The sequence below is a fragment of the Toxotes jaculatrix genome, chromosome 10 (assembly GCF_017976425.1).
Source record: "Toxotes jaculatrix isolate fToxJac2 chromosome 10, fToxJac2.pri, whole genome shotgun sequence".
In the NCBI taxonomy this organism is placed as follows: domain Eukaryota; kingdom Metazoa; phylum Chordata; class Actinopteri; family Toxotidae; genus Toxotes; species Toxotes jaculatrix.
In genome coordinates, this window is record NC_054403.1 from 22139492 (window position 1) to 22165884 (window position 26393).

The window sequence follows — 26393 nt, forward strand, 5'->3', positions numbered from 1 at the left end:
GTTAAAATGCAGTAAACTAGTAACCCAAACTGTCAAATAATTAATTTAAAAGTACAATGTTTGGCTCATACATTTAATGGATGGAATGTATCTCAGATTTGCATTTGAGTAAATGTACTTAATCACTGTCCATCACTGTGACAGCATGCACCATCATTAATGTTATTTAGGACAAAATTCCAAAGAGGCAGGTGTTTATTTGCTACTGTTGGTGTCCACTAGAGGGCGATAACTACTATTAACTGTGTTTTCACTATGTCTCTTTGCCTTCAACTACTAGAGCTGAATAAAATAAAATAGTGGCTACATCCTAAATAAGTTTTAAAGACTTTAATGAAACATAAACAGTATCTTAAATTGACATATTTTTTAAAGTATTATTTACATTTTTTAAATATTTTGTTTCATTTTTTAAAAACATAATGGGCCATGAAATCTTGCGTAAAATGAATTCTGTCATAAGTTTTTCCGAGTTGTCACAGTTAATGTGATTCTCAGTTGATTATTTTCATTATCAGTTATTTTCTAATTGTTTTGTCCATGTCAGAAAAATTGTGAAAAATGCCCGTTCTAATTTCCCACAGACTAAGATGACTAAGCTTAAAAACTTAAATTAATAATTGCTGATAAATTTTCTGTTGATTGATCAATGGTTACAGCTTTATTTATACTGGGTTACACTACAACCTGTTTATAGTTTGCTGTATTTGACTCAAGAACGAGGAAAACTGATGTGGCAAGCTTGTCAATTTTTATTTTCATGTGTAAATGTTTGTTACTGATTGTATTTTCTCATCCTTTTTGTTAATGAAGAAATAACAGAAAAAAGCATTCACAAAGTATGAAAACATTTACAGATACATACAATATATTGATGTGATAAAACACAGATGACCTGAAGGAGGCAAGAGGGAGCAGTTTACAACCTGTCCCTCAGGTTGAAGTCCTCTTAGGTACAAAGGAATTTACAGCAAAATTCAGCGTCAAAGATGTTGTGAAGTTCAGAAATTCATCTGTTTGTGAATAGAACAGAAATCTAAACACTGCCAGCACAAATCTTTTTTTCCCCAGCTTTCTTTAAATGTTAAGGCCTCTGTTTATTCAAAATTGTAACATGTATATTTGATCTCTTTCTATTTTGCCAGTTTTGACCAAAAAAAAACAAATGATTATCCCTTGCAGGAGCAGCACTGACCTGTGAAACGTCTTTGACAGTGACTTCTGCCGTGAATCCCAGGTGTGTGAAATAACCATGCACTGTTGGATGGGTAAGTGTGAGATGAAACATCCTGTACACCAACAGAGACAGAATACATTTACAGTTTACAGCGTGTGAACCACATGTGATGTTTTACCACTCTGTTGCAGGCACAATGTAAAACAAAACGCTGATTTTTGACAAACTGAGGCGGCGCCAAATGTAAAAACTCAAAAGCCTTTCAGAGACTAATGATGGATAGTTTCCACTCTTTAAATGATGATAAAAACTGGAATGTTTTCAGATACGACACATCTGTCATTGGCTTTTCGATCCCTGTTTACCTTGGTGTTTAACAGATTTATTCATATTTTGGTTTTTCAGCAGCGCCAACACGAACATTATGCTGACAACAGTGGTAAAAACACAACATCTAAGCAGAGTGTGTGTGTGTGTGTGTCAGACTGAAAACTGTTGAAGTAGACTTAAAAAAAAAATATTTACCTCAGAATATTCACACATCGATCCAACCCATCATTACCCACGACCCGATACTGTAAAACCTCCACGCAGAGTTTTATTATTGCTGCTTCTTCATGGCACAAATAACAAACAATACATAATGTTTTCGTTTTGTACTATGTATGTTCTCGTTTGCCATGCAAGCTCACTACAGAACTGCTTCTATTTTAACTTATATTACACAGAGCGACAAAATAAATCAGAAAACGAAGCAGGTTCATGTTTGATTAGCCACACACAGTGCTAACTTCTACAGCTGGTTTTACAGTTTGTGAGTAGATACAAAAGGATTATTATTATTGTCATCATCACACAAAATAATTGTTATGATAGTAATAGTAATATTTATAATGGTAATTTTAAAAAAAAACAAACACATTCTCAGGGCATCACAAATAAAATGAACCAAAGGGGGCCAAACGTAATGTTTGAAATAATTTAAACATTTCTGACATTCATTCCTTCGGGTGTCTTTTTTTATGTACAGTATATATTTATATTTGTATAGAAGTAGTGCTTCATTTTTAGAAAAACAAATGAAAAAAACACAAAAGGGCTGCATTCTGTGAATGCTGTGCAAATAACATCTTTTTACATCAATAACTTCCTTTGCCGTCCCGACAAACACGCACTGCGCCCCCTCCCCCGTTTTGTTCTCAAAGTTCAACTTTTAGTCTCATTCCAAACTTTCAAACCACCACGTCTGCAGTCAGCTTTGATTCTGGCAGGTAAATGTATATCGATACAGTAAGAAAAGCACGTTTTTTGTCTTATCTGCCTTCGACAGCTACAACGTCCCTCAATTAACCAGCTACTGAGGTTCTGATAATAGAACTTCATTCCCTAAACAGCCGCTTCGCTAACTTACCAGTTAAAGCCACAATCGACTGTTGGAAATTTCTTCGTCCCCACATTTTGACATCTTGAATCCAGTCTTATACAAGACAACATGGCCCTTGAGGAGGAGAAGAATGAAGAGGACAAACTCGTCGGCATGCATCAGGCCTCAGAATAGACCTTCTCCTCCTCACCTGCCCTCATTTTACCTGCCAGCAGGAAATGAAACTTCACTGGAACGACAGATTTGACCAAGGACAGAGACGCAGCTGAGGTTGCTGTTGTGTTTACCTTCTTCGCTGTTAAACTAAAAATCAGTGCTGGCAGTGTTGGTGCCTCATCGATGCAAAAGAGCCTTTAAAGCTACAGTCAAACTTCAACCAGGGAAAGAAGGAGTTTTTCTGCAGCAGCTGCACAGCAACTGCTCACTAATCCCCCCCGTTGCCTCCCCACGCCCCCCCACGCCTCCCACTCCCCCCCCCCACGCCTCCCACTCCCCCCCACCTCAGGAAACTGGATGTCAAACTACGCGGATACCTTCACCCGTTAGCAACATGCTTTTGGTTTCAGAGAAGCAGCAGCAACATGGAAAAGACACTGGCTCCTCTTCTCCGCATTCATCACCCATAATCCCTCTGAACCTGCCACATCTTCATGCAGCAAACTGAACAAGTTAACAGTAAACAGAAAAACAACAAACACGTCAACGACCAAAAGAACTGCAGTGCAGAATTTTCCAGATGATTTCTGCAACAACCATATCCATCTGCATCGTAAAATCTCCTGATCTGAGCAAGAGGCTCATTGGAAACTACATTCTGTTTTGTTTTTTTTGCAAAACCGTGACCGCTCTGAACACCAACCCGCTGGTACATCTTACTGAAAAACAGAAAGAAAAAGTAATAGAAAATGCTGAAGAACAGAAATAAATGGAAAAGAAAATGAGAATCCGTCTTTCACAACATCTCCAAGGTCTCACTGGGACTTTGTCATTTTTTAAATTTTCCCTTGGGTTCCAACAGATATTGTTTTCCATTGAACTTGAACACCAGTGTCTCTCAAACAAACATGTATGAGTACAATTTTTTTTAACAAGAATACACGCACAAACTTGTTTTTAAACTTTGTCAATTAATTTTAAAATCAGTCAGAAGCATCCAGGATGTGAGGATGTTAGATGAAGTTCTATCGACAGAATAAAAATAATCAATCGTCTCGCGCCAAGGAGGCAGGTTTAAGATTAGGTTTAAAATCGTGACTCCCTGAAGCAAGGCGAGAGAGGGACTGTTCAAACTGAACCACGTTCCAAACAAACGCGTCTTGAGTAAAGAACGTCTAAAATGTCAGTCCTCGAGCTGTCCGATAAGATTCCTCAGAGTGAAAGGAAAAAAAAAACATGAAGAACAAAGACCGACAACAGAAAAGTTCTTGAAATGAAAAAAAGTCAATGTTTTTTTTTTGTTTGTTTGTTTTTTCCCTCAGAAGACGAGGAAATGAGACATGAGAAAACAAGTGCAAAGTCTTCGGTCAGGTTGGTGGGATGTTGATGTTGATGATGACGGGCACAGTGATGACTTGTTTTTCTCTGTGGCTGTGTTTGAGATGATATGAAGTCAGATGAGGCAGCGGAGATTAGCTGTAGCTAATGGGAGTGATTTTTAAGTTTGACCGGTGACGGTGCTGCAGTCATGTCACAGAAAATAACTGTAAATACACACGTTTACAGCTTTAATGTTGTTATAATTAAACTGAACTTTGGCAAAAGACAGATTTGTCCATATTACTGAATTCTGACATGGAGGTAAAAAAAATGTAGTTTTACATTTATAGAAGTTAACAGTTTTGAGTGATTTTTGTGATTTGAAAAAAAGCTAAAAACAGACTTTTCAGTGCTTGGTTTGCTGTAAAATATTCAATCACACACACTGCTCACACACGGGGCTCAGCTAAATAGTCCCAGTAACTATGAGCACTACAAACTAACTCAGCAGCTAAAAGTTTGTGGCACATTCGATTTGGCAAACTGGGCCGATCAAATGTTAAAAAGGATCTGAAATGTTTTCAAATGTTTCTCTGACTAATTACTTACAACTTCTTATTGACTCGTCAGGAAGAAATTCCCTTCCCTCGTTCTAATACTGATACTACAAACAGCTTGGTTCCTGTGATTGTACAGGTTCGGTCTGAAAATGAACTGTGTCCACAAAAGTAAATTCATAGTATTTTGAAAGCTTCATAGGTCAGTGTTTTACCTCCTGAACCAGCACGTCACTGGCATTTTGTTGTCTTTGTTTTTACCGTGACACGACTGCAGCAGACCGAGCAGTGATGGTGATTTCTGCCTGAGGGTCTTGACTCGTCTCTATGTGGTTTCTGTCGTTGGCTGGAGTGTTTGTTAAACCCTCCCAGGTGTGATGATGTCTGATGGGCCGATGGACATCCCGGGCGGGTCCTCGCAGCAGTGATGACCGCTGATGTGTGCGTTGATAGCGGGTGTGTGAGGAAGGCGGGTCTAGATGGATTTGGAGGAATCCTGTTTGCTGATGAGGACTTCCAGGAGGCGGAGTTTGGCCTTGATCCTCTTATACTCTCTGTACTCCTCCAGCATCGGCACCCGGTCCTCCTTCTGGACATTCCTAAAGCAGAGGAGAGAGTGAGGAGAATTAGATCTCTTTGTTGTGTCCCGCTGAAGCTTGCCATTGAGCAAGGAACTGAAACTCGAATGGTCCCTGTGGAGATACTCAGAGGGGATTTGAATTTGCCAAACGATTCAATCCAACAGACATGAGACGTCGTTCTTTTTAATTACTGATTGTTTAACCTGCAAAGTGTTAAAAAAAATGGCATTCAGAATTTCTCAGAAGCAGCAGTAATGTCTCCAGTTTGCTTGTTTTGTCGAAACTGTATCTATATATATAAAATTATAACTAACTGCTCACTAACTGTAAACTATCACTGTTTCTCACTGAAGTTGTTTTACTGGATGAACTGAAGTAGCTGAATGTTTGCAGTCACACTGCTGTTGCTAACGCTGCTGGATTTGGGAGAGGATTTCAGCTGCTTCGCTTGGATAAATAAGTGTTAAGACTGTATACCTTCCATTATGCTGATAGAAATCTTCTTCAAACTCTTTGATGGTCTTCCTCAGTTTCTTCTTCTCTGCTCTGGCCTTCCACAGCTGTTCCAGCAGCTCTGGCCTGGAGGATGAAGAGATACATGAGGATGCACTCCATTAGTAAGAATGGAGGTTTAGTTCTGGCAGACCTGAGACGCACATCAACACATCAACTTTAAATACATGGATTTTTTTTTTCCGCCAACAGGAACCATTTGGATCTTGACCCATAAATGAAGAACTGAGTCCAGAGAAGAAAGGAAGGCAGGAATTGAACTGTGGTGGTGAGAGGGATCAGCTGTCAGGATCATGTCTAGGTAAGAGACCTGGATGTACACAACTGATCTGATGTAGGAGATTAAGGTTAAGATTAACTTCAGCTATGAGCTTGGTGACATGTTAAAGAGATTACAGACAGACAGATAAAACCTGTGATGTCCCTCTGTCTCACATTATTCCTGTTGGTGTCTGCAAAGTAAAGGATAATCAGAGTGGCTGATATTAATTAAAACCAAAAAAAGCTCACAAAATTGTCCAAACTGGATAATTAATCACAGTAACTGCAAAGTATTTTTTATCCCCCTCGTCCCTTTTTTAAGTTGTGTACTGTGTGTATTCTGTCAACTTACTGTCAACCACCTGACACCCACAGGAATAAACAGACGTGTCTGTCACAGATAATTTCTTAAATAGCAGTCACCATGGAAATGTCACTGTATCCACATCTTTTTATTTGGGCAGTTTTTTATGATTACTTTTTGGCACTTTTGTCTTTAATGGACAGTTTAATCAAACAGAGACATTCCAGTTATGGAGCATGTGTTTTGACCACTCTCCCAGTGTCTTTTATGAAGGAAACATTTAAAGTAGATGCAGCAAATGTGTTCTCCTTAAATCTGTGTAAGAGGATGTACATTAACTCTGTGTTTTTTTTTTCCCTTACATGGACGAGGCGTTGGAGCTGGAGAGTCGCAGGTCCAGCGCCAACCTCCCTGACCCCTCCTCCAGCTTGGCTCTCATTGGACAGTCGCTCTGTCTGTCAGGTTGGTTCTGGCTCCTCACTTGCCTGTCGGTCGGGGACACAAGATCGACGGCCATGATGACCTCGGAGCTCTGCATCTCCCCGCCGCTGCTCTCTCCCTCCTCTTCCTCCTCTTCTTCCTCCTCCTCCCTCTCCTCCTCCTTCTCATCTTCTTCTCCTCCGCCACCTTTCCGCTCCTCCTCCTCCTCCTCTTTAATCTCCTCCCAGAAATGGGCAGTTTCACCCTCTATGATTGGCTGGAGGGTCTGGCTCCGCCTCTTGCTGGAGGGGGACACCTGGGGGGGGCAGGTATTTTTAATGGCTGTGTCTGCATCATTTTGAAATTGTTCAACTAACTTAGATCATTATTGACTATGTTGCTGTTGCTTTCACTGTATAATAAATACTGTGTTTGTGTACTTACTGTGATGGGTGTGATGCTGACTCTGGTGAGCATTTGTTTGACCAATCTGTAGCGATCATAGAGAGGCTTCACCACCAGGCGCTCCTCTCTGGTCACCTGAGAGAGAAAGAACTGGTTAGAAAGAGTGTGACAGTGTGTTTCCATGAAATCTAATCAGGATTTGTGATGCCGGTAACTTACCGGTCGACCGTGCAGGCCTTCATAGTGCAGCAGGTTCTTCTGCAGGACTGTCTTCTCACAGGACAACTGCTCCTTTGTCATCTTCTACAGAGACAGAAAGATGGACACAGTTAATCATTCAACAGTGATATAATATGTAGCTCAGTATTACAATGCTTTGTTCACGTGGCAGTTGAAAACACCTGTGGGTGTGCCGGGCCTTAAACATGAGTCCTGATTCAGTCCAGTGGTAAAAACATCTGCTACTCACCTTGATGTCATCAGGCCAGCCGTCCTCCTGCCTCTTCCCTTTGACCCTGCGCTGGATCAGCTCCAGTGTTTCCTCCCTGGTGGGATGCGGACCCTTCACCTCCCCTGCCGCATCGTAGGCGCCTTGATCCAGCGTGGAGCCAAAGCTCTTGGGCAAAGTGTTGCTCCGAGGACGAGTCTGGGGGCCGAGCTCGCTCTCTACACGGTGTTTGGCATCTGAGGACGGAGGGATAAAGTGGTGGAGGAAGAGATAGAGAGGGTAAAGTATAAAAGAAGGAACGGGGACAGGAAAAGTGGTTGCAGAAAATGAGAGAATGGGGAGAAAATCTTAAGTGACAGCACATAAAATAAAACATCTTTGATCGGACGATCAAACATGCAGGTGTTTAATAGACAGCTGTGGTGGTTAAGGTGAACTAATCACAATATGAGAAAGACAAGCAAGCTTAGACAACACACACCACCACACCAAGCAAAATGCCCAATACATTCAAAAGTCCTCAGGGCAAACTTAAAGTTACAGATGAGATATAGTGCTGCTGATGGTTTGCTGAAGGTTTACACAACTGCAGTTGTTTCCTCAGAAAAACAGAATGTGAGATTTTAATTTAAGTTCTGTTCAGTTGCTATGTACCAACAGCTTAGAAAGAAGAAATTTATATAATAAAAAGTTCTGAACACACTTGATATAAAGTGAATTTCTTTACACCTTGTCAGAAAAGAGTCCATGTCTATTAATCAACACACACCTCAAATATATTGTTTTTATTTTCAAATCAAAACCCTTGTCTTCCTCATGTTACTTCACACTCTGGAGAGACACCTCTAGTCAAATATCCCGTGCCAACATGCTGCTTCAACAGGAAGTACACCAAAAGAAAGAAGCAAGATGCTCCCACAATGCCGCCTCATTGTGACTGCCAGTAGTGTATGTAATGTCTACTTACTGAGGGGTTGGTACTTACTGAGGTGAAACGGTCTAGAGCTCAGGCCTGAGTAGGGGTGGAGCGGGGGGGTGAGTGTGTGATGGGGAGGTGAGCAGATAGAGGAGGAGGAAGTGGAGGAGGAGGAGGAAGGGGAAGGGGGAGCATGGTGGCGTCTGTGTGAATGGAGCAAAGCCTGGTGCCTCAGCGTGCTTCTGGGTAAAAGGTGGTGCTGGCGTCCTGGTTGGCCGATCAGTCAGTCAATCAATCAATCAATCGGTCGTTGGGCGATAGGAGGTGGAGGAGGAGGGAGGAAAGTGGAGAGCGGGTGCTCGCGTTATTGTTGTTTTTCAATTTTGATTTGAAACAGAGAGAGAAATGTTTCGGCCACTGCGTTCTCCAAAGAGGAGAGCCGTCACCTCACAGAGAGGAGGTGGACGAGTGTCACCGGGTTTGTTCAGTATGGTGAAACAATGGACTGTGAGAAGAAAGAAGCCACAGTGTAGAAATTATCATTACTCTTTACCCCTTTTCACACCTATGTTCGGGCTCAGTTAATAAGAATGAATACCAGTTCCTTACTGATCAAGAAGAAGTATGTTTGAAGATTTTTCCAATTATTTTTGCAATCAGGTGTTTCACCTAACTGAACTCACCCCACAGGTAATGAATGTGGGTTCACAAGGACGCACCAGCACATTGGAGGGTGGGAGCCACGCATATGAGAGTCACGTCAACCCCTAGCATGTGCGTGTCTGCTCATGTGTGTTAAACCAGCATACATGCGGTGTTGTTACAAAGGTCAAAGGTTAGGAGTGAGGAGGGTCAAGCTGTCCAGCGTAGAACAGGATGGCACACACTCTAACCCCGAAACAAACACACACACACACATTCACAGGAGAAAGAGCGAGTGGCTCTACCTTTTATCTGCCTGCGGATCTTGGTGAGGTCAGTCATCCATTTGAGGACTTTGGGGTTAGCTGCCTTGTCTCCATGAGAGGGCTGTAGAGAGAGGAGGAGGAGGCAGAGGAAGAGTTGGTGTCTTAGCGAAAAGGTCAGGACAATGCTGGAGGATTTACAACAGCAACTTGAGTGGTTAGTTTTTTACCTTATAGTTTCTCTCCTTCTCAAACTGCTCCTCAAACTGTTTGATTTTTTTCTTCAGGTGCTGTAGCTTCTTGGTGAGTTGGTGGGTCACTGAATCTCCTCCTCTCATCGCCTCTTTGGAGCCAAATGATGCTCGCCGCGGCCTGGGAGTGACAGAGGATGCATGGGATATGGATGAACTGCCCAAAGTACACGACAAACCAAACATATATGATCTTACTTCACTCTATATATATATATACACACACACACACACACACACACACACATATATATACATTCTGCTGGATGTCTGTGCTTCATTGTACCTCTGTGCTTTGGTGGGTGAGGTGGCATCTGGGTCCTGCTGGAGGAAGCGCTGGGCACTGTGCGCGCCGAAGTCGAGGAAGCGTCGAGCCAGAAGGTGAGGGTGGGAGCGGGAAGATGAGGGGGAGGCGTCCTGCCCTTCTTCCCCCTCCTCGTCTTCGCCGTCCTCCTCCAGGGGCAGCGGGGGAAGAGGAACCATGCGGCCGGCCAGCGGGGAGAGCTGTGCCTCTCCGCTCTCGTTGTCATCCTGCCAGGATTTGTAAGCTGGGATGGGGTCTGGAGAGACGAGCAAAGAAACAGAGAGAAAGGGAAGTCAGAGAAATTCAACGATGGTTAGGGAAGGAGGGAGAGAAAAGCTGAACTTAATCCCTGACTATCAAGAGTGCTGCATGTGAAATAGGTGGTGTACATATCAATAAGACACACATGAAAGTTGCCCGGGAGCTGACACATTCAACAACAAATTAATTTTCTTCTTCAGTACCCTGCTGAGTCACTCACTTATTGTCAGTGCTGCCCTAACGAGCTGAGTCGAGGGGAAAAAAGGGGGGTAAGGAGAGGGTGAAGGAGGGGTTAGAGAGATAACGAGACAGGGGTGAGGCACAGAGAGCAGAGTCAGGGGAAAGAGTGTATTCAGAGAGGAAATGTGTCCTGATCAACCTGCACAGTGACCCTGCAGCAGGAGAGGCGAGCAAAGAGAGGAGGTAAAACCAGCTGTCTTATCAAATCTGATGGAAAAGCGTTTTACATGCAGGGACTTATTCATCATCAGTATCACAGAAACAAATTTCAAACTGTGAGAATATGTTAATGAAGTTTCCCGTACTGTGTCCAAACCAGCAAGCAGCCATCATAAAAAAAAAAAAAAAAAAAAAAAATTAATTAATTAAATAAATAAATAAATAAAATAAATAAAAATCAACAAAGATAGGATGAAAGGAGGGATGGGTAGACTGGTGAATGGTCGGGCAGATATGAAACTACTTACCTTGGCCTTCTTTTTGCAGATGCATACATGAGAAGTCTATGGGAGGGAGGTGGAGATGGGAGGGGGGTGACGCTGTTTGGATGGAAGGAAGACAAGAGGGAGGAAGAGGGGAATAAGAAAGAGGTGGAGGAGGAGGGAGAGAGGCAGCAGGAGAAGAGGAGCGGTAAGGTCAATCATTCCTAACAACTTCACTCGCCAACCTTCATTCTGTGTGGGTGTCTATGTGTTTGGTATACACACAAACAAATCAGGTCAAGCTTTTCCTCAGTCACATTGGAAAATTGCAATGGTGATTTATTTACTACTATGATCAGACATTTTATAAACTTAACACTTCAACTATTAATTATGAAAATACGTGTTAGAAAGAAAATATATGAGCTTATGAGCATAGACATGAATTTTCATTTCAGATATTTAATTTTCTAATGTCCTAAAAGCCAGTTTTGGAAGTAGAGCTGCAACCAAAAAATATTTTGATTATTAGTTAATTCTCTTGATTAATTTTGTTTACTCTTGTGTATGACGAAGGAAAAGCATAAAATTCTCAGATATGAGAAGCTGAAACTGGGCAATGTTTAAAATAGTTGAATAACAGATTAATCAGGGCCTGTCCTTTCTCTAATGCTATTCAAGTACTTGACACTAAATCTCAAAATATCTTAAAACTATTTGTATTTCATGTTCTTTTTTTTTCCTGTTGTACAGAGAGTGTTCTGGTACTGCCGTGACGAGGGGATTCCTACCTTCCCATTGGTTGTCAGGGAAGAGTTGGAGATGGGGGTTGTGGCCAGAGTTTGGTTGGCATGGCGACAGGTGGCTCTTGTTGGTCTCGCTGGTGTTGGCGTTCTGATCGCAGCGACGTGAACTCGAATCCTAGAGGGAGAGAGAAGGAGAGAGATTACAGAAACAAATCTGAAGATGATAGGTGCAAATAACTGAAGATAACAGCAGAAAAGTGAGGAGAAAAGTGTGGATCGATGACAGAAATAAATTATAAGGGAACAAAAGGAGGAAAAATGAGGAAGGAAAAATGTAGTAGGCAGAGAGATGTTGTGTATTGTGTATTTTTCTAAATGTGTTTACACATCACAGACACACACTGTGATACATTCCCACATATTGATACTTACACAGCTTATGGTGTCAATCTGCTCCATGGTGTCACAGGGTTGATTGTCCTGCCTGAAATAAAACAGAAGAAACATAAGATTTACTTAAAAAATAATTAGGACTAAACATAGAGAACAAAATACTTCAAATTCTACCAAAAACTCTTACACACACATTTTTCAAATTGTGATTTTTACAGGAAATACCTGTCTCAATAATTTTGCTCATGTTTGTTGGTTATTCTTGTGTAAATGAATCTAGAAAAGCGTTTTTTTTCTCTTTGAGCTTCTCACTGCAAACACTTGCTAGTAGTCTTTGGCTTTGAGCAAAAACGAAAACCATTTTTGATCCAACTCTCCCCAGAACAATTTCAAAACATAAGAGGTCCCAAAGTACTTTTAAGCTTTTCCACATTATGAGTGATTTCTCATGGGAAAAACTCCCAAAGCTGCTGCTACAATTCTCCACTCTTCCATTTGTTGCAACTGAAATCAGTGCTGCGCCGACTGATCTATCACTGGCTTTGTCCTGCTTATTAGCCTTTGCCCATTTTTCCTGAATAGGTGTGAAACAGTATTAAAACACTGCCTGTCTGAACCAGTTTGGAACATGGTACATTATCTATGCTTGTTAACAATCACAAGCTGGAGGAATGATACAGTATGACATATGAGGTGTTACGCTACACAAACTTGCAGTGTGAGTTAATATGTGCTACATGTGAGAGGTGGAGATAATACAGATCTGTTCCAGATGCAGCGTAAAAATTAGCTCCGGCTCAGACAGCATGTCGAAGTGATTTATAAACGTGAGGTGTCAAGTGATAAGTGCATGACAACATTACTGACTCAAAGAATTTCACTCTGTGGGAAAGACTGAAGGAAGGAAGAAGCAACTCTCCACATCACTGAGATTCACTAGGCTACATATAGTATAACACACATCTATCACGTGTAAATTCTGAAAAAGTCTAAACTGAGTCCAAATGTGTCTTGATCTATTAAAAAAAAATTCTTCTCTTGGAATATGAACTACTAGTATTAAAAACCTGCTTATTTGTTGGTTCAAACTAACTATAAATCAGGTAGCTCACCTGGCAGTGTTGATGTTGTTCTCAGCATCTCTGACAGCCTCAGCATCCAGGTCCATTACCAAGCTCTCCTCCAGGGTGGTGCCAGAGTCCAGTGAGTCCTGGGAGAAAGCAACAGCAAGAATGTCTGATTAGCTTACTTGTATTCATGAATGAGAATGAGAGATAAACAAAACCAGCAGAGCAAGAGACATGAATGGGCAAGAATAGAAACTGTGTAACATTGGGACTCAACATAAACAGGTGCATCCCTATTCTCAGAAAATGCATACATCATGTGTGTGCAGTTTCACTTCACTCTGAGTATTAAGTAACAGGGTTTTTGTTCTTCACCTCGAAAATACAAATAAATGGCACACAGCTTATACTGGAGCTCAAAGCTCCAATATAAGAAAAAAAAAAATCCCAAAGTTCAGATGAAGGGGTTTTACCATTACCACTGCCAACAACTGGATCTAACTCTACCCAAAGCTGGTCAGTTTCATTGTAACTGCAAAGTTATTTATGATTTTAGGTCCTAAACATCCACACTGGAGGTTAAAGTCATTGTATGTGGTCACTGAACTGAAGTAAACTGTACAAGTTTAGAACAGAAATGTTGTGGGTCTTTATGAAGAGGAAGCTATCACATGACTCTGTGGAATGAATGAGTTGTAATAAAGAGCCATATGATGTCTCAGTGTGTATGCATGTTAGTGTGAATGTACTGTATTTGTACAAATAGCACATCACAATGGTACTACTACAGTGATGTGAAGAGAATAAATGCTGTGTGAGCTGTAGTTTAGTGCCCATGCACTGATGTCATTCTTAAAGATTCATTTAAATAACTAGACACAGATTATTGTTTACATAAATGTCAGGTTCCTCATCAGTCCCAGGACACATCTCGCTCTGACCACCATGTTGGCTGCTGCTCCTCACCTCTCTCCTGTTGCCTGGACACTAAAATGGTTCTGGGGACAAGACCCACTGAGGCTCAAGGGGGGTTGTAGAGTAAAGTGGTTCTGATTTTCCCTGTGACAAGACTCACTAAAAATGTAGGATCTCCAAGACATCTGGGTGTCACATTAGATTTAGACCTCAATTTTCGGATTTCACAATAAAGTCAATGGTGACATCAGCCTCTAATCACTTAAAACAATTATTTAAGAATCAGTGGCCTGTTGTCCAGACATGACCTTGAAAAGCTGATTCACCATTTTGTTTATATATATATATATATATATATATATATATATATATATATATATATATATATATATATATATATATATATATATATATATATATTCATCAGCTTTATGTCATTCCCTCATCACTATATTTTAGTTAAAACAAAACACTGCCTGTATGTATCCCTGTATTCACTGATGATGTGTGTGTGTGTCTGAGCATGTGTATTTGTGCAACAGGACTGTTGTTGTCTCTGCTTGCTGCCCTGGTAGAATTCAAGCTATTGTAGCATCTGAAACAGAACAAAGATGGACTGTGCTGATAGTATCAAACATTCAGCCTTGGAATGAACCAACAAACTGAGACAGGAAGGAGGTTAGTTATGGGAAATATGCTGCCAGCCCACACAGCAACTGGTCTGAGTCTGTGCATTGTGTGTGTGTGTTTTAGGGAAATCTCCATGGTCTGTGTGTGTGTGTGTGTGTGTGTGTTGTCAAATGTTTTCACTTTCAATTTTTGTTTATAAAGGAGACAGTTATGCTTTTGCCATTGTTACATTCACGTTAACATTTAGTATGTGTGTGAAACATGCAAGCTAAAGCATTGATAGTATGTACAGGTACATGTGTGGTATGAACATATGTGTGTGTGTGTTTCTGTGTCACCCACGAACCTGTGTGTCCGTCTGGCTTTGCTGTATGTGTTGCTCAGTCTCTGTGAGTGGGGTCTCCCCTTCTGTGTCACAGGGACAGTCCTCAGGGTCTGTTTGTTGCTCGTCGTCTCCATGGCAACCTTCGTCTGCAGGCTCACTGGGACTCACCCTGGAAAATAACATTCAAAAAGTTGATGAATAATGAAAGTACCTAGATTTTAAATGCAAACTAATAATTTAACACTGCTTGCTATGCAGGCTGGGATAAAGCTTCCTATTTTAGTATGAAGTTTACAACCTTTACGGTGTCGTGTCTCCTCAATGTTGGAAACCCACTAAGTCCTCGACATCTTGTTTTGTCTTGAAGGTGACTGACCACTGAACAGCTGCTCCTCTCAACATGTACATTTTACTTATTAACATCGCTGCTGTCAACGTGTTTACTGGTAACCTGAGCCATCTGGTTGTTTTTGTGCCTTTGTACACAATGTTCGCTATGTCAGATATGTTTCTGTAAAGTCATCTGATGCCACTTTCAGCCACTCAGGAATCTGTGTAACCAGCAGGTGCAAATATCAAGTTTGCCAAAGGTGTGTTAGAAATTTGGTGGTAAGTGCTTCTACTTAATTATAATGTTTTTGTTTTTTTCTGGTTGTGTAAATCTGTATTGCATTGTGATTTTGTCAATGCTCCTGTGTGTATGCTCTCACCCCTGGCTGTCATAGTTGCTGAGGCCTTGGTCGATGGATGTTTTCAGCTCAAAGAAGTGCTGCTCCACTGCTGCCCTGATGGTTCGCTGAATTATCCTGGAAAACACAAAAACACACTGGTGTTTACATCTTTAACTGTGTGTGGAGTCTGAAAATCTATTATTTTGACTTTGTTTTGACTAAAAACTGCATTTAGAATAACATGTTTTTAGGTTTTGTTTTGTATTCTAGCTTCTATGCAAACAAACAGGGAAACTAACAGGTTTTTGTGACACCTTAAAATACACTCACTATACTACTTTGGATGAGATCATGTGACCATGTTTTCTCTGTTTGTTCAGTAGTGGTGGGACTCTAACGTAGTATTCAAAAGACCACCAGTAGAAATATTCAAGTAAACCCACACAAATGGTGTCACCCAGTTAGCTCAGTTGGTAGAGCATGAGACTCAATGTCTCGGGGTCGTGGGTTTGAGTCCCACTCTGGACGGCACCACCCGTGGGAGGTGGCTTTAGTTTTGGATTCATTCTGGGTTCCTGCTTTTATGAGAGCGGTTCATACAGACAGCTGTAGTTTCAAATGGTAAAACTTGAAATACTAACAAGCATAATCATGATTCCAGTACCAGTGATTCTGTCTCATGAAACTACAGTGTATCTACAAACAAACTAAATAATGTCAAAGTCTGTGTAACCATTAAAATATAGAAGTACCACCTGCCATGGGTCATAATGCTATAAAATTAGGATTTTGTGCAAGTACTTTTGAACTTTAACCAGCATTGTAATCATATTTATAAAAAAACCCATACATTAGTATATCCAGAACTAAAATATACTACAATAAAACTCTCCATTGTGTTAAATTTCTGAATTGTCTCTACATTAGATTAATTTATACGCTCTACTGTTCAGTTATAGTGAATCCAATAAGCTTAGTGGATTTTTCACCCATTTAATTAAGATCTTTGATTTCAGAGTGAGGCTTGGCAGTACACAGTAATGATATGCAAGCTAAAGCCTACATCTCTGGAACCACATGTAATCCTCTTCACATAATCCTACCTGTCATCAACCTCTATTAATGAATAGAAAGACCTCTACTAATCAATTAACAGACAAATGGCTGTAGTTCAGCACCTTGCCAAGTACAGGTAAATATATGACAATGAGGTTTATACAGGAAGAGACATTTACTAAAGGCTGATGATGCACCAAACATTTTGAGAGCCTAGTAATCATTGAAACTGTTCCCTTTCCATTCTGGGTTATTCAACGGGTCTTCATTAAGTCAATAACCTGGTCATGTTCTAAGAGGACTAATAATGCTTAAACTGGAGCTGGGGAGGAGAGAGGACATTACAGCCTATAAAAGGTAACAACAGCAGTCACACACTGACTTCACTAGATCCACAGGCTCTAGCAAGACATTATTTAGTTTGCTTTATTTACTGGACTGCACGTGTGTGTGATCATCATGTATTTCTTCATCATTCACTCTGGCTTCTTGAAGTCTGTTAGCTTTGTCTCTCCTCCAGCTCAGAGAGCAGTAGAGGCTGAAGAAGTGTTAGAAAAAGACATTAACTGGGAAAACTCCCAGCTCTCTCCAACTCCTCCACACCAACTGCTCCCCTGATGGTTTGTGCTTCATCTGGTCATCAGGTTAAATCTGTGTCCCCACAACTTTTTTCTGTATATTTATACAGTTTTATATAGCATCTCTATTATTTAATTAAATTGGCTCTATGCCCCTATATGGTATGTAGTCACCAACAAAGTTAAATGATTTTGAATGAAGACTTGGAGCTACAACATAACTGCGTCTGGGTTTCATAACTATGTCCATTTAAGGCAAAAACTCATTAAAGTGCTGGTCTCAGGTCAAATAAATGTGTGAGTTGTTGATATATCAGCCACACACACACACACACACACACACACACACACACACACACACACACACACACACACACCTTTCCCTTGACCACATGCCCACTTTCGCCTGCAGCAGCAGTTCTGCCACTCGCTGCAAGAAGCTCCACTAACAACAACTATCCATCACACACAAACAGCCACACACATGCTTACAGAGCACACGCTCAGTGCCCAGAGAAGCACCATGTGTTTTTGACACTGCCGTGTAAATTTTGTCTAAATCGTTCCATGCCTCCCAAACAACAGTGGAAAGGCCTTTTGAACATGTCCTGGTAGCCAGAGGAAAGAGAAGACATTAATAACACTCAGGGACACAAGACAAGGGAAACCGAGGCTCTTTCAGTTATCTAATGCACTTCTGGAAATGTGCAAGCAGGTAATGTACTCACATGATACCTTAGAGACAAATATCTGGCGAACGAAACTCAAGCAACATGTTATCCAGTACTAGCTAGCAAGATTAGTATTCATGATAGTGTACTCTAAGCATTATATTTATTTATATTTAAATTTTCATGGCATGTACTTCATTAAATTACTGAAGGGTGTTACAGCAAATGAAATGATGTGAAAGAAATTAAGTGCTTACTTTCAACCTCCTGTACAGCACACGGTATGTGTCTCAAACTGTTCAGAGCCAAGCAGACCAACTGACACCCTCGTCCAAGGAATTACTGGTTAAAACTGTTTTTTTCCTTTCTGTGTTGCCTTTCACTCTGTTCATCCATTTGTAAAACTCTTATAGAGCTGCAACTAACAGTTATTTTTATTTATTTATTAAGAGCCAGGCCTACAATATGTTGATGTTAACAGATGTAAATGGTTCAACAGCACCATTTTCATCCATTTTGTTCTCTTTTGTTACTGATGCCTTAGACTACTGAATTACAGTCTGACTTGTTGTTCCTGAGCATTGAAACAGCTTGAGTTAGTGCCCTCGGGCCTTCAGGTCATTTAACTCACATATACTGTAAGTACAGCACCATAGAAAATGGTTTTATTCTGTTTGCATGTCACGCAGTGAAGAAGCAGAGGCCTGAAAGTCATGTGATTGCTGAGTTCATATCCTTGGGGCTGTGAAATCACCAAGCCATGCAAAACGCTTTAGTTTAGCTTCCTAATCAAAACACAAGGTCAGCTTTCCTCCTTATTACTTCCTCTTAACCTCCTACTTTTCTCTCAGCTCGACTCTTCTCAGCGCTGCCCACACTTCTCCTCTCTTCATTCCTGTTGTTTTATCTGTCTTTTACTCCCTCTTCACACTTCAGCTAACCTCAGTCTCTCTTTTACTCCTTTTTTGCAGTTTTTCTATTACTCTCATAATCAAAATAGCAGGATATAACAGCTTGCTTTGATATTTTTATCCAATTAGTTGCACAGAAATGATTTGTCAGACTAGTTCCTTAGGTAGCAAGAATCTTAGGTGTGTATATGTGTGTGTGCACATAAAGAAGTGTCTATGTATATTATTGTAAGTGGATAAAATTACTGTAGTATGTGTGTGTGTGTGTGTGTGTGGACTTACTCAGCAGAGTCAGCAGGCAGGATGGATATAGCAGAGAGGTGGGAGCTGTAGAGAAAGAGAGAGAGAGAGAGAGAGAGAGAGAGAGAGAGAGAGAGAGAGAGAGAGAGAGAGAGAGAGAGAGGAGGGAAAAGGACAACATGGTTAGAACATCGCGTACTCCCCTGCTCCCATACTGACATGAAATGACCTTGGAGGGTGTGGGTGTCAGGCAGCACGAGCCAAAACAGGGAAGAAGAATGACAATAAAGATGTTAACCATGAATGCATCTGTGTATACTGTGTGCTAAAGAGATAAAGGGAAGACCAAACACTGAAAAAGAATTAAATAAACATCTTAGTTACAGTGATGAGAATATAAAATCTCTTGTGCCACCATGCACACGCACGCGCACACACACGTCTCAGTCAGTGGCGCCACTCTGGGTGGGCAGATTGTTATTTAGGCTACAGAGGTCTGCTAAATCCTGCTGATCAGATAGAAGGGTGTGTGTCATGTCATATTTGTTCTTCGATGTTCCTCCATAAGCAAGAAAGAGTGTGTGTGTGTGTGTGTGTGTGTGTATGAAACAAGGAAGTGGCTTAGATGTGCCCCTTCATTCAGCAGCTTGCTGCTGGCCTTACAGACACACTCAGTGACAGGCATGCCAGAACTCCAGCTTTATGTAACACCCTTACACACACACAACACAAGGTCATTCAGATTATGCCCAAGTGCATGGGTAAGTCTCACATATTTATATATATATAGACACACATCTATTTTGAATCAGTGATTATCCGGACTGAGTTTACATCCTCTCCGTTTCTCTCATGTTCATCAACATGGGGGACTGCCCTTTAAACAGTAATGCACCCTGCAGGCTCCCTACGGCAGAGACTGTCCCTTCGAAGGCAAAGATAACATCTGATAGCAGACTCTCCTGCTGAGTTGTACAATAAGGAACCACACTGGGTGGCTGCATCACTAACAATAGATCCTTGATAGGACCCTCAAGGACGTTACATAACCTCCATGGGCCTTAAGTAGCAAAGATAATATCTGATCGTACACCATTTTTCCCCTGAGGACTTAAACTAAAACCGTTGTTGGGCCCCTCGGGGCGTTCTTGCCCTCCTCAAGCTCCCTAAGCAGCAAAGATAACATTTCTATCGGCGTCAGTTGAGCCCTGAAGGACCATACATGACACCCTTTATAGAGTCCTTTAGGGCATTTCCATGGCTAGGACACTATAAAGAGCAAACAGGATCATGGAGAATTCTGTGTCCTGATGTAGTAGAGAGTGATTTGGAAGAGGTCTTGATGACGTCAGTGATTCTTGCAGTTTTCCTTGCTGCTGGATGCCCATGTTGCCAACACTCCAGCTAACAGTATGTACATCTTTTTTTATGGATGTGTCTCCAAACCATTTTATGGCATATAAAAGTTAAGAATTTATTTCTGCTGTAGTTTTTAGCCTAAAGTTGCCACATGTACAAGGATGCCAAGAGAGCACTAGTTACTGAATAAAGGCTTGGCTTTCAAAAGTTCTACAAGTAGGTTGGATTAGATCAGGTCCTGTCCTACAGGCAGGGTGGAAGTAGTGGCCAAAGACAGAGATAAGACCTTCAGAATGTATTAAGGAGTCACATCTTTTGGTTAGCAGTGTGTTGGCAGTAATACTGTGAAACCTTTGATAGTGACGTAATAGTACTGTTTTTTTATAATGTCATAGTTGCTACCAAATGGTCAATGGTTTTATTTAGCCAGTAATGGCTGGCTGAAAGATTTCACCTGCTTACAAACCTGTCAACTGCCTCGTCCTATCAAACCTCTACAACTACCCTCTGACTTGATTTGATTTTTATATAAAATAAGGTAAAAATACATTAGTCAGTATTAGTTTGCTATTTTGATTTCACTAATTGCTTAATCAACTACAGTGCATCTTAAAAGCAACTGATGTGAGTGGCAGAGTAAAACAAAATGCTTGCCAGATTCATTCAGATCACTTCAGGCTAATCTGCTATCTACTAACCAGATCCCTCATGTTGATGCCAGCAGAAATCTCTGCTGCAGCAGGTAAGTGGAGGCATGTGTGCATCACCTGAGGGCTGAATAAAGAACCTGCATTTTCATTTAAATAAAATAAATAAATTAATTAATTAAATAACTGATAACATCAAAAAAGTCACTTATCTGCTCATACAATCATTTACTCATCTGTATTTTTCTCATTTTAGTACTAACAAATTTTGATATCACCCTCATGTTCACTTTACATTTATGGCTGCATTAAAAACAATAATCTTTATGATCCTGTTTTGAAAACTGCTTTAAAACTTTATGAATTGACAATGTAATGGTTTTATATAAGAGCACCATAAAATGCTTGTAAAAGAAGGTGTCATAAATGCATTGTTTTGATAGATTTCTAATTGTGATTGTGCTTGGTACTGCACTCAGTGAGCAGTTTATTAGGTACACCTAGCCAAAACTAATAAAACAGTCCTTCAATAAATCCCACCTTCATGAAGGTTACAATGTTCAGTTTTTGCTATATCTATATTTTTACTATGTACCTAATAAACAGTGTATATAAACATTGGAGAAAAGTTTTTGCCGTTCTAGTATCTACTGGCCTAAACAGATGGTAGTATTGTGCCTTTATCACAAATGTAGGGCAAGTGTATCAGTTTCATACAGCTAAGAGTACATACTGCAGAGCTGTGTATCAGCTTAGTCTCAGCTGACTGAATGACTAAACACAAAAAACATCTCGGAGTGACTGTGGTTTTGTGTTCTCGGTCCTGACGGTCAAGTGGAAAAAGACTATTCAAGGGCGTTCTTACATTACTTAAAACAATTATTCTGATAGCTCGATATAAAGGAAACAGATACAGAGAATATGCGATAAAGAGTGTGTGTGTTTGAGTGTGTGTAAGGTGAGTTCGAGGTCAGTTGCAATTCTACAGAGGTGCTGTTGTCAGCAAACCTGACTGTACTCCGTTCTGGCCGGGAGGTACAGACTACTGCAGTCTATGCATCTACTCATGCGCACACACACAAACTCTTACCACACATACACACCAGCCTGCACAAGCAGAGATATTTCATTGCCTTGGATTACAACTATGTCAGACGTACACTGTGAGCTTTTCCTTCCCTCACATGCACACACTACAAGACACAGACACCAAATCCGACTGACAAGAAACGCTCACGCAGAATTATAAGCATCATCTTATGTGTCATAAACAGCTCTTCTTACTGCCTCTGTAACAGTAAACATTTACAGTCCTTCATGATGGGGCCAAGAAACTCTCACAGACTCTTAGAACAGATGTTTGCATTCAAAATATCCACAACTTGAACCGAGAGCAGGTCAAAGATTTAAGATGTTTGGTTTTCTGTCTCGATAGTGTTCATTTGTTTGTTTCCATCAGCTGCTTTGCACTTGAGGGAATAAATGACCAATACAGCCTTCCTTCCTTTGTTTTCTCTTAATTATCCCACAGACATTTGGCCATCTGAGATTAATGATCTATTTTGTTTATGTGACTCAACAAATCTTCCACAGCCCCTTCTTTACCTCCTCAACCCCCCTTTGATTCATCATTCCTCTTGCAGAGTCACAAGGCGATGATGCAAGACTGCTGATAGCTTGCACTAAAACTGTTATATTTTCCAGCACGGGTTCAGTGTGTGTATGTCACAAAAGTTCGTGCCATGGTGATAAAAGTTACAAACATTCTCACAACGAAGTCCAGATTGCTGAACTGCTGAAAAATGTCAATCACAACTAGTAAAAGTCACAAGTAAAACCAAGCCCCAGACCCAAAAATGTTTTAAGACTGCAACTAATGATTCCTTTCATTATTAGTTAATCTGACAATAATTTTCTCAATTAATGGATAAACTGTTTTGTCTGTAAGTTGTAAGAATATAGTAAAAGAAAGCGCTATAAATTTTCCTAGATCACTGAGGTGGTATTTCCAAATGTCTTCTTTTGTCTGACCAGGAGCCCAAAACCAAAACATCATATTTGATACTTTACTTTCAGCAAATCCTCAAATTTGAGCAGCTGGAACCAGAGAAAGTTTGACTGAAACAATTGACTGATTATTAAAATAGCTGCCAGTTAATTTTCTGTCAACTGACTGAATGATTATTTAACTGCCTGTTTAACTGCCCTTCCTCTTGTCTCTCCTCTCTTTTATCTCTCCCTGGTAACAAAGCAATGTGCAAGACAAGCAAACAAGCCTCACTTCCATCCATTCTTCCATTCATAATAAGAAAAAAAGCAGAAGGCTTTAAATCTCTCACCATGAAGGTTTTTTCCCTAATTCATTCCAGCATTACAAGTTAACCCATTCTCCTAGCTTTCCCTATTTATGTTTTTGTTAATCGCTCCATTTCATTCATCCAATCTGCTGCCCCTTTTAGGTTTTTTTTCATGCACCTCTTTCTCACACAATTGCAAATTCATTCATTCATCTATCACCCGACCACATATTTGCTTTCTCCTCTAACCATTCATCCATCCAATAATTTATTCCAGTCAGACTAGAGGAGTTACGTAACCCTGATGTTTACCTCTGCAGCAGAATGTCACAGGCCATTCTCATTTTTCCAGCTGTGTTCTCTCTCACTGTGATCTGTCCTTTTTGTCTTGTTTTGGGTTTTGTATGACTGTGGATCCAGCCTGTAGTTGTTTCAGCGTGGGGGATGTTTCTTTTTGCCTGGTAGGATGTTTATGTCAGTTTCTCTACTGTGTCTCTTCTTCCTTTTTGTACAGTGCAGTCACCAAGCCAGCACGCAGGTTATTGAAGTCCAGTGTGTTTCTGTGTTTCGAACATCCAGCAGAGCAGTCAGCTTGACTTTTACCCGAACTCGGCACGATTTCTGCCTCTTTCTTCTGTTTGCCTGTTAACAACTTGACACATCTCCTGTAGGAGCAGTATCCAGCTGTTAGGCTTGTTCTGTCTGAACTCTCAGTCTCTCCTCTGTTCAGATTTCGCCCCTTTCAGTATCTGTTAGGTCTGCAGGTCAGCCTTGTATCCCGTGTGTAGGTTATCCCAGTTGAGCACTTTCAGGCGTCAGCGTCAGTACCAGCAGGTCTTAGCAGCAGAGCCAGGGTGTCGCCTGGGTGCGTTCTGATGTGTCCTCTGAATGTGTGTGTGTGCTCTTGAATGAGTGTCTGAGTCTGTTAGTGTGTGTGTGTATGTGTGTGTGGTGTGAGTGAGGTTGTCTCACTCTGCACTCTGTAAAAGTGCTGCAGTAAACATCCAGAGCCCTGCTCAAATATATGAGCTTCTGATGTAACCAGGCAACAACCCCTGGAGGACCAATGGGAAGGGAGAGGCTGAAGTTGTGAGCCAATCATGAAGAGGGAATGAGTTCTGTGAGCCAATCATGAGGCAGACAGTGGGAGGGCGGTTTGATTTTTTTTGGTCCACTCAGTGGCGACTATAAACTCAGCAGTTATTACAGCCGACCCAGTGGGCTGTGTAATGGCGTGTACACACACAGAAAGACATGAGTGTACATAAAAGATGCACATTAGCACAGCAACACACACACCTGTGTCTTTTATACCACCCCCATGATGCTTTTGTAATGGCAGCCTATCAAAAGCATTAAGAAATTCAATACATTAGCAACCAAAAGGAGATGAGAGAAGAGGTGACAGCAGGTCGTAACAAGCTGATCATAGAGAGAGTGAAAGTGAGGGAGCAGGGTATGATGGGACATAGGGGGAAAAATACAAAGAAACAAAAGAGGAAAAATACAAAAAGAATAGGAGTAAGAGGGCCACTGAGATGTGATGAAAGCATTTTAAATGTGCATTTCTCTGTTATATCTGAGTCTACACGGTAAGAATGATGACACTGGCCATGCATGGACTATAAACAACACTGATAACCACAACTAGCTCACAACACTCACGATCACTCCCAAGGAAACTAGGTTGCTCCTTTTGTCCTCATTATTTTTGTGTGTCAACCAGTGCATTTCCAATAGGACCAGACTTCAGATCAACTTCTTTCAAATCAAATTTAGAAAAAAAATGTCATACTGGACAGTATACAAGCTTTTACCAAGCACTGTAAAGGGAATGCTATGAAAAATGGGTTTTATCTGCTGCCTAGTCGTACTTGTAGTGAAACTGAATGCTGCATCAGATAAAAATACATCAAAAATAAATTATATTATGAGATCTGGGATTGACTCCCAAAGAGATGCAATAAAGACAAAGTACAGCAACAAAGACACTACAGACTGACTGACAGAAGAGTAGCTCCAGTCAAAACCAAATTAACCTTTGCACTTCAGCTATGAGCTAAATCAAAGCATCCACTCCAACCAAATTGATTCTACAGCAACATTTAGTTTAGAGCTGGACAAGGCGAGCATGTTTCATATGAAAATCATAACAGAAGGTCATTACAATATTATACGAAACAGTAAGCAGATATAATACAAAAGGAAAGAAAACCCCACAACAGCTCTGGCCCCCAGCAAGATCTAGTGGTTCTTCATTTCAAGGAAATGTGGCTCTTGTTTAAGCAGAACACACCAAGAAAAATTACTACACTTGCCAAGGTATTATTTTAGATTCTCGGAAGCTCTTGCCTGATCAGGAGAGCAAGATAATGTGCTGTTCTTCTGTCTTTAAAAGATCAAACTGTGAGGAACGTCAGATAATAACATCCAGACAGTGTATTATGTCCACAGTGGGACACAGCTCCCAAAAGTGGTTCTAAGCATTGATATTTTTATGATTTTCCATGGCAAAATACAGTAACTAAGACAATGTTATTCCACACTGGGACCTTCCTGTTATTTTTCTGTTCTGAAAAAGACAATAAAGCGTATGAGTAAAACTAAGTAAAATTCACTGTTCACTGTTGTGACAAAGTTTCTGACTTGCTAAAAGAGTTTTAAACTGTATTATGTTTCCTGTTTGGGATACACCTGTCTAAACTCTAAACTAAAGAAAGAGGATAAGAATAAATGTTTTGCAACTTTGGTCATAAATCATTAATACTGCTTTGAAAACAGTCTGCTGTTAATTCACCCTGCCAGGTATTATTGTAGGTTCTGTCAAAGTCTAATCTGCAACTTGAACATTATCTCCTATGATCAACACAAAGCAACTACAGTGGCAAGGTGTTGACACCTTCAGCAGCAGCGTGTGTTCCGACAATCAAAGTAAATATTTTTCCATGATGATTTAGGAACAAGAGTGCTCCTTAGAAAGTCACATCGGACAGCTGTACCAGAACTGAGGGTGAGAACTGATATGTAGAAGAGTGGTGCTATCTAGGTCAGTTTGTATATCA

At 40.7% G+C, this 26393-nt stretch overlaps 1 protein-coding gene across 4 annotated transcripts in view; it reads right to left on the reverse strand.

Moving 5' to 3' along the window:
• Nucleotides 1–775: 775 nt before the first annotated feature.
• Nucleotides 776–26393, reverse strand: part of fam13b (family with sequence similarity 13 member B) — a 65763-nt gene continuing 40145 nt past the window's right edge. For 2 of the 4 annotated variants that reach the window (XM_041048395.1, XM_041048394.1), the window contains exons 8-24: nt 19071–19115; nt 15612–15707; nt 14923–15070; nt 13077–13174; nt 12004–12055; nt 11617–11746; nt 10871–10942; nt 9885–10158; nt 9578–9719; nt 9390–9471; nt 8512–8709; nt 7548–7762; nt 7298–7381; nt 7118–7213; nt 6616–6989; nt 5653–5754; nt 776–5193 (exon numbers count right to left, since the gene is read on the reverse strand). In XM_041048395.1, the coding sequence (XP_040904329.1) occupies nt 5070–5193; nt 5653–5754; nt 6616–6989; nt 7118–7213; nt 7298–7381; nt 7548–7762; nt 8512–8709; nt 9390–9471; nt 9578–9719; nt 9885–10158; nt 10871–10942; nt 11617–11746; nt 12004–12055; nt 13077–13174; nt 14923–15070; nt 15612–15707; nt 19071–19115 (2332 nt within the window). In that variant the 3' untranslated portion in view covers nt 776–5069. The remainder of the gene's footprint in view (nt 5194–5652; nt 5755–6615; nt 6990–7117; nt 7214–7297; nt 7382–7547; nt 7763–8511; nt 8710–9389; nt 9472–9577; nt 9720–9884; nt 10159–10870; nt 10943–11616; nt 11747–12003; nt 12056–13076; nt 13175–14922; nt 15071–15611; nt 15708–19070; nt 19116–26393) is intronic. The other 2 variants (XM_041048396.1, XM_041048397.1) reach the window with 2 other exon arrangements.